This window comes from Bison bison, unplaced genomic scaffold, assembly GCF_000754665.1.
Source record: "Bison bison bison isolate TAMUID 2011002044 unplaced genomic scaffold, Bison_UMD1.0 scf7180017864212, whole genome shotgun sequence".
In the NCBI taxonomy this organism is placed as follows: Eukaryota; Metazoa; Chordata; class Mammalia; order Artiodactyla; family Bovidae; genus Bison; species Bison bison.
This window is the reverse complement of record NW_011494784.1, coordinates 4,289,298-4,290,465: the sequence shown is the minus strand read 5'-3', so window position 1 is coordinate 4,290,465 and position 1,168 is coordinate 4,289,298. Positions and strand designations below refer to the sequence as shown.

The window sequence follows — 1,168 nt, the reverse complement described above, 5'->3', positions numbered from 1 at the left end:
GTGAGGGTGGTCCGCGCGCAGCACCTTGAAGCGCTTGCGGCGCCGCAGAAAGCTGCCGTTCTCGAACATGTCGCCGCAGTCGGGATGCAATGCCCAGAAGCTGCCCTTGCCGGGCTGGTCGGGCCGCCGCGGGATCTTGATGAAGCAGTCGTTGAAGGAGAGGTTGTGGCGCAGGCTGTTCTGCCAGCGCTGCGTGTGCTCGCGGTAGTAGGGGAAGCGTTCCATGATGAACTTATAGATGTCGCTCAGCGGCAGCATCTTTTCCGCTGAGTGTTGGATGGCCATCGCGGTCAGCGAGATGTAAGAGTAGGGAGGCTTTTGGTCGCTGTACGAACTTTTCCCCGGCCGCGGCATCGCCCCCGGCGCCTCCACCGCCCTCTGGCCCACAATGGACCGCAGCGTCGCTCCACACCCCACTCCCGGGGCCTGGCTGTCTTCGCTAACCCGCACTCCGCCTTCCCAGGCCCGCCACCCTGCCCTCTTTTCCCCCTGACCCTCTCGCCGTTTCTCTCCCGCCTTCTCCCCGCTGCCTGTGGTCTCCGCGCTTGGCCTTTAGAGCCAATTTAGTAATCCGACGCTCGCAACTTCTTGCCTCGACGGCTGCGAACCCGCGCGCACAGTTGCAAGCGGGGCGTGCCAGCTTCACCGCCACCCCCCCGGCGTCTTCCCGCGGGTGGCCAGAGGTTAAGCGTGGGAGCTGGCGGAGGAGCAGTCGGGAGGGGCCATATTTCCTTCTGGCTTCGTCTCGTCTTTCTCTCGGTCCGAGGGAAGCGCAGGCCCAAAGAGCTGGAAGGAAGGACTGGGCAGTCAAGACTCTGGCCCTTTAAATCCGAGTTGGCCCTCGTTGTGCAGGAGGCCGGGGGCGGCGGGACTGAACAGCGCGCTGCACGCTGACCGATGACCCGTCCCTTAATCCGCCGTGCGTTCTCGTGCCCCTGGAGAGGAGAGGCGAGGTAAGGAGAAGGGAGCTCGGCTCTGGCAGCCCGCGTCTCCCTTCTCTCCGGCAGCTAGCAGCGGATCCGGGGGGTAGAGCTGTAGGCGGTCGCCTTGCGGCGGGGTTGCGGGGGTCGGGGGAAAGTTTGTAGGTTTCTGTAGCGGCGGCGGCGCTTGCAGACCCTGAGAAGGGGCGGGGGCGCTGGATGCGGCGCGCAGGCGGAGGGGCTTCTGC

General features: G+C 65.6%; 1 protein-coding gene across 1 annotated transcript; it reads right to left on the bottom strand.

Moving 5' to 3' along the window:
- Nucleotides 1-9: 9 nt before the first annotated feature.
- On the bottom strand, nucleotides 10-354 carry FOXB2 (forkhead box B2; the record flags this gene model as incomplete). Its single annotated transcript, XM_010844914.1, has 1 exon — nucleotides 10-354. A coding segment is annotated over exon 1 (345 nt), but the record flags the coding sequence as incomplete, so codon positions are not given.
- Between the last annotated feature and the right edge of the window lie 814 nt (nucleotides 355-1,168).